Raw genomic sequence first — 7,428 nt, 5'->3', positions numbered from 1 at the left:
ATGTCTGTGCAGTCTGAAAGCGCGTCAGGAGCTGAAAGTGACGCCCTGGTTAAAATGGAGGAACCTGTTACAGCTGTGAGCTCCTCAGTCACAAACACCCAGCCAACCCGTCCTCACCTCCAGCTGTCCTCACATCCTGGTTGGAGTCAAAGAGGCTCCAGCTGTTTGCCTCGTTGTCACAGCGTTCCCTCACTGAGTCAAATATTATCTGCAGAGAACAAGACCTTCAGACCATCACAGAGCTTATCTGACATACCGTTAAAAACCAGCTTTGAGGAGTTTACACCTGTCACTGTTGATGACAACGATGAAAGCTACCGGTTCCTGTGCTCTTGCCCAGGCCTGTACCAGTGCAGTGTGACGGGCCTGGTGTTCCACATGGAGGGAGAAGGGGACGTGGTTTACAGGATTGTCTCTTGGGACAGGAGGCTACTGGCCCAACATCACAAGAAGCCTGCAGGACCCCTGTTTGACATCAAATGTCTGCAGCAGTCTGTGTGTCGGCTTCATCTCCCACACTGTGAGATCCCATCCACAGCTGGATGTCCATTCTTGTCTGTCGCTCACCTGAATGATGACCTTATCGAGTTCATCCCCCCTCATAAGATAACAGAAACTCATGTGATCATCAACATCTCAGGGTTTTCTGCTTTCGGTAACGTCAAGGATGAAGACTCACCTCCTGAGCCGGTCCGAGCGCTGGTTCTGCTGTTCTACAGGCCTCCTGATGATCAAGATCTTGAATCTCAGCTCAATGTGTTGATGCTACCAGGTAACGTCGTGCTCCGTGATGTGCAGCGCACCAGGAAAAAATTAGTCGGGGATGAGCTCTACATAGAGATGTATCCACACTGTAAACTGCTGCCAAACCAGGAATACACACTGTCCACTTGTCCTGAAGACGACTCAGTTCTAGTTCAACCAACAACAGCAGAATTCCACTGTGACAACTATGACAACTACTTTACATCATTCCAGGTGGATTTAGAGAAAATCCTGAAACATATTAAACTGTTTCTGAGAGACACCAACAAACACAGTGTCTGGGAGAGACGAGTTTGTCTTTCATCAGCTGGACTAACAAAGTCCTGTAGACAGAGCACTCTGAATCTGCCTTCACACGAGAAGCTGTTTGACATACGGAGCAGCTTCATCGAGGGGATATCAGGACCTGTTCTCAAGAGTCTGCTGGACAAACTGTTTGAGAAAAAGGTGCTGACTGATTCTGAGAGGGAGTCAGCGGACGACAAGCACAACAGAGAAGACAAAGCTCGTTTTGTTATCGACACAGTGAGGAGGAAAGGTGAAGCTGCCAGTTTAGAGGTGATTGAGTTCCTCCGTGAGGTCGACCCCTTCCTCTGTAAACATCTTGGCCTGATAGTCACCTGAATGAACAGGTGATACCATCAGAGCATGTTGACCCCAAACCCATTTTCCCAGAACTCTGACCTCCTCCCAAACCCTGAACTTCAACTTCAATCCCTGTACCCTGAGTTTAAATTTGGAGAAAAAGTCAGAAATCCAAGCTCAAACCAAGAATCCTGACCTAAAATACAGAGCTCTGACTTCAATCCCAATACTCCAACCTTTTTCCTAGAACTGTGACCTTCCTTTCAAAATTCCGACCCCAATCCCAGAATCCTGAGTTTAAAGTCAGAATCTGGAGGAAATAATCAGAACTCCAAATCCAAAACCAGAATTCTGTCTTCAATCCTTAAACTACAACCCTTTTCTGAGAACTCTGTCTTCTTTCCCAGAACTCTCAGTTCAAGGTAAGAATTAGGAGCAAAAAATCAGAAGTCCACACCCAAAACCAGAACTCTGAATTCAATACCAACATTCTAACCTTTTTCCAGAACTTCGACTTCTTCTTTAGAACTCTGACCCCCTCTCATCACACTCCACGCTTAAACCCAGAACCCAAACTTTTTTCTTGGAACTCTGATCTTCCTCCCAGAACTCCGACCCCAATCCAAGGACCCTGAGTTCAAAGTCAGAACTCTGAGAACAAAAGTCAGAAATGTAGATATATGGGGCGCCGTTTAGCTCAGTTGATCGCGCATCCCCTGTGCCAAGGCTCTGCAGCGGACCTGGGTTCGACTTCCGGCCCGGGTCCCTTTGCTACATGTCATTCCCCCTCTCTCTCTCCCTGTTTCCTGTCATATCTCCAGCTGACCTATCAATAAAGCCATAAAAAGGCCAAAAAGAAAATATTAAGAAAAAAGAATTGTAGATATGGACAGTTTTTTAATGTATAGCTATCTGATGAATCTTTATGACATTTTTAACTAAATATCTTGAACACAGTCTGTTTCACTGTTTTAATGATGTTTATCACCTGATTCTTTGATCATTGAGTCTTCGTATGTTTGATTTCAGCAGTTTTGTCTCTTTATTTTCTTACATTCTGTGTTTGTTGCTGTCGTGTTGATTTCTGTAAAGTCCCCAACAAGAACCAGGTGTCATTAAATCTGAACTCCATCTAAAAACTAATGGGACTCCTCAGGTACAGCAGGTAGAGCGTCTGTATTCAGGTAGCCCTTCTATTTAGATGTCACTTATTGTCAGTAGTGTCAGTAACACTGTGACTCTGCAGCTGAGTCACATTGATTCCAGGTGAGATCATGACTTCATGTGGGTGAAGAGAAACAACACTTTTCAGCCTGGTGTGAGTCTTTAAATTAATCTTAAAGTAGGGCCCTATGATTTCCGTGATCACGAAATCGCGGAATTGGCCGATCAAAATGGAATTTATTCTTAAACGTGGAATATCACGGAATTTGACATAATTCAGTGAAATGCTGTTTTCGTGTGGAAGAGGAATGTATGTCTGAAGAAAACTGAACGGAGGGAAGCAGAGGACAGGGGGAGGGTTGGTGTTTTCACTGCTAGCTGTTAGTTAGTATGTTATTGACCTAACGTCATGAGTATAATTTCTCATTTTGTTGGTCATCTTTGCTATTTTTTTTGACTATTTACAACTTAAATTTTGGTATGCAAACATTTATTGGATCTGCCTGAGAGCTGACCATGTTTTTATTCAATGAAACCCAAATTAAAGTGGTACTTCGTGTACTCTACGGTACAGTATTGAGGAAATTTGTTTGTCACCTCAATAAATTTAAGGTAATTTTTAATGTGTGTAAGTCTTGTCATTTACATTAAAGAAACACTGTTTTAGTAGTAAAATAAGAGTAAAAGGTAAAAAAAAAAAAAACTGGATTCCCCAAATTTTAATGGGAAAAACGGAATTCCCGAAAATTAAAACAGAAAAAACGGAATTTGGGAAAAAATTAAATGGAAATTGGGAAAAAATAAAATGGATTTTATAGGGCCCTATTAAAGTCACTTAATGTCCCTCCTCTTATTCTGTTGTACAATAAATGATCTCATCTTACTGTGTCTCAAAATAACAGCTGTCTTTAGTTGATGTTATACCTTCATCAGCCAGCAGGGGGAGTCACCTGCTGGTTAATAATGTGAGAGCTGTTTGGACTGAGTCAGAACTTTACTGTCATGAAACAAGATGAGAGGCTTCTGTTCAAAACACTGCTCTGACAAATAAGCGCATGTTTCTGATTTTATATCAAGTATGTTTATGTATGAATGTAAAAGTTAATATCCTTTAGTACTAATATTGTTTAAGTCTCAGGTGTTGGATGATTTGTTTCCAGTGGGTGAAAAAGGAACACAAAAAAGAGAAAAAAAAACATATTTTTGTACTGGGTATCATTGTTACTGTATCACTGAATATTCATGTCAATAAAATACTCTCTAAAATTGAAAGTGATGTTGGTCTAAAAGTGCATTTTTTGTTGGACTGTAAGATTGAAATTTGTCTCATTTTGGATACAGAAATTTAAAATGTATAAAACTGAATTTAAGACATTTTAAGGCCATTAAAGGACTTTTGCTGTTGTCAACCCTACAGGAGGATTTATTGGTGTATCATGGATGTATTAAGAGATATGTTGCTGTGCATTAAAGTCATTAATGTTTTAACACCATCTGTAACCCCAGTGTAACCCAGATTACTAGGCCCTAACATGAGAGGTAAGACATTTGAAAAATATGATAGTAAAAACTAAGGGTTAACTGTAGTTTATTAAAAAGGAGACATTAAGATAAAATAGGTAACTGTCAACTCAATAAAAACGAGAGAAGACATACAATGGTCATGTTGATCTATACTGTATACATGGTTAATTTTTTTCAGTCCAATGGTTGTGATGTCGTTCTTCTCCATTTTCCATTGTCGTTCTTTGACATTCGAGTGAAATAAGCCTTTAGTTCATGTGAGACGCACGTGATAGCTACATGTAAGGAGCCAATCAGGATTCAGCCTCGCGGTGTGATGGAAGAAAAAAAGTCCGCAACAACAGCTAGCAGATGGACAAGAAGGATTAACTTTGACATTGTGCTGCTAATTTTCCTGAAAAAAACATAATGTTCTTACTTTTCTGTAAAGGTAGAAGTTCCTCCACTGAGATATTTTGCACGTGTGTTGAACTGACAAGGATTTAACCGCTGTGCATTGTGTTATTCCGAAGGAGAGGTAAATTACTTCATCTTTCTTCCGCTCTCTTTTCTAGCTAGCGCTAGCCGCTTAGCCACTAAGCTGCATAATTAGCTCTAAACTAGGTAGTTGTGAGAAGCTAGTTGCTAAAATAATGTTTGTTTTACTCTCATTGTCACCTGGATCAGCAAAAACGGACTGATAACCTGAGATTGTACCTAACATTTACTAACTTACTGTTGAGCGAATTTGGTTATTTCTGTGAATGATTTAGCTGAATCTGACCTGTATTGATTTCTAACGCTCCATTTTACATAATGGCAAAGCTTTACGCTTGGGTGTGTGTTTTGTTAAACACAGCGTGGTTAAATTGAATGAGAAGAAGCAGATTTTGGGTCGGAGCAACTTATTCATCTTTCAATATTTTAATGTACCAGAAGGTATTTTGGTGATTTCAATGTTTATGGTTAGTTTAAGAGTTAAGAGACAAAGTCTAAAGTGATTTAAAAATAGTTCATTACCTTGAAGAAGTTGTGGAAAATAGGAAGTGAACAACTTCTCTCTCTGACTGCTTTATAACACAAAGGGAAGAAGACAACAGCGGGAAAACTGCTAACCGTCCTAGCCCTGCCCAACAACGTTGCCATGGTAACTAGTTGCCATGGCAACTCACTCACAACACTTAGCAGTCAGTCGTCAGTGAGAGGGAAACTAACCAGATAGTGAAATATGTCGGTTCAGTCCACGGCAATCTCAGCTTGAAGACATGTACAGAAAACGAAGAATGTATTTTCTTTTGGACTTTTAGGCTGGATCTTTTCTTTTGTTTGGTGTTTTGGAGTTTAAGGAGTCCAGCAGTGGTGGCGAGCTGAGCCCAGCGGATGAAGCGATCCTGAACCGAGTAGAACTGTGACTATCTTGTGAGTTCTGGTAGGACTGATAATTGCCAGTGTTAAAGGACACCTATTAAGGATTATTTCGTTTAGCCTAATTATTATGCATAACTGGACTAAAAAGAAAAATAAACTCTAAAATCTGATTATTGTTAAAGGTGTTGAACAATCTTTTGTTAACCTGTTAAGGGATGCTGTAATTTAAAGGGTCCATTTCAGTTGAGGAATTTTGAAAGTTATTTTGATTTGATTTGAGACCTTAAGGTGTGTTGCAAACTCACAAAAGAATTTACTCACTAAAGGGACCAAAGTGTATGTTAAATTGGATTTAGATATTAGCTTAAATGATAAATTCAGTAATAAGTTAAAGTGGGGTTAAAAGGTTTAAAAAATATATCAGAATAAGATCAAAATAGGCTAAAACAAATATAAAATTGATTTAAAAATTGGCTTCAAGTAGGTCCAAAACCTAGCCAGAGCAAATTAACATTTAAATGGTTAAAGAAAACAAATAAAAAACCTTTAAAGGGGTTTAAAATGTAAAAATGTTGTAAAGACCATTCAACCCAGTGAGTAATTTTTGTTTCAAAGAGACTGAATACACTCATTGCTGTGCTTATGTGTTAACATTTTATTTCATTTCATGTCTTAAAGCAACTTATACAGCACAAATATTATTCAATAAAACTTACCTGTCGTTGATGAGTCTTATTTGCTTTTGCGACTTATATCAGCACTCATTTCTCCAGTGGACAAACTTTGATTCTTCTGATACACTAGTCCCATTGATTATTGGTTTCTATAGAGGTTATCTCTGTACCGCCCAGTGCCTGATAAAGCAATTTGGGGCTGTGATCAGTTACACAATGTCAGTACCAATATTTGAGTATTTTTATTCATTTACAAAAAGTACAAAAACATGTTTTCCTCCATTGTGTTTTTTTTCACCTGCCACCGGACACAAAGCATCAACTCCTGATAAAAAAACAAATGTAATTTTACAGTAGTTTTGACGACATCATATCAAGTACATACTATAAAAGAAACATGCTTATAAGTCAGAGCAGTGTTTTAAACAGAAGCCTCTCATCTTGTTTCATGACAGTAAAGTTCTGACTCAGTCCAAACAGCTCTCACATTATTAACCAGCAGGTGACTCCCCCTGCTGGCTGATGAAGGTATAACATCAACTAAAGACAGCTGTTATTTTGAGACACAGTAAGATGAGATCATTTATTGTACAATAAAATAGACTTAAGCGTTCACCAGGAGGGAAATTAAGTGCCTTTTTAAAAATGAACCTGAAGATAAAACACAGGCTGAAAATGGTTGTTTCACTTCACCCACATGAGGTCAGATGGAGCCCCGAAATGTAATTTATTTTACTACTTCTTTTGTATGACCTCGCAAAATGTTTGTGTTCTCTCACAATAAGTTTTGTGTATTGTTACCTCACAATACTTTTGTCCTTCTGTTCCTTCTGCCTGTTCAGCCTCTCCCTGTCCTCTGCTGCTCCTGTTGTAGTCACTCATCCTCCAGAGTCCGTGTCTCCAGGCTGCTCATGTAGAGCTGACAGGCCAGCTGTCCACTGCTCCACCATCCAGCCTGTCTGCTCTACCTGTCGAGCCTAGAGACATAGGCTGTAGACAAACAGCAGTAGAAATCCAAGATTACATCAAATAGCATCAAAGAATGAATACTGTGCATTTTTCAACGAGTACGATCTTAGTTTTCATGTAGTTGTGTGTGAAAACGCTGCAGTGAACAGACTGCATAACTTCATTGTGAGTCCTGATCATGATGCAGGCTGAATTCACTGTAACTACACTTCAGTAAATAAGTTGTCTTCACGTATCAAACTTTCATTTTCAGATGATATCTCAGGCTGAGATAAACCAGTGATTGTTGCGCATAATTTGGGCACCTGAAGCAGTCTGATCGCTGTAATCATAGAAATACTGCAGTGGCACTGCACGTAATGCTGATGGATGCGTGGACCTCCACTGTCCTCGTGCGGTT

General features: G+C 39.5%; 1 protein-coding gene across 1 annotated transcript; it reads left to right on the top strand.

The window, feature by feature from the left end:
• LOC115569825 (NACHT, LRR and PYD domains-containing protein 1b allele 2-like) lies at window positions 1–1,839 on the top strand. Its single transcript, XM_030397990.1, has one exon. It carries the CDS (start codon window positions 1–3, stop codon window positions 1,387–1,389), a length of 1,389 nt encoding a protein of 462 aa, XP_030253850.1. The 3' UTR covers window positions 1,390–1,839.
• Window positions 1,840–7,428: the final 5,589 nt, after the last annotated feature.

This window comes from Sparus aurata, chromosome 19, assembly GCF_900880675.1.
Source record: "Sparus aurata chromosome 19, fSpaAur1.1, whole genome shotgun sequence".
Taxonomy (NCBI): Eukaryota; Metazoa; Chordata; class Actinopteri; order Spariformes; family Sparidae; genus Sparus; species Sparus aurata.
This window is presented reverse-complemented; position numbering and strand designations above follow the sequence as displayed.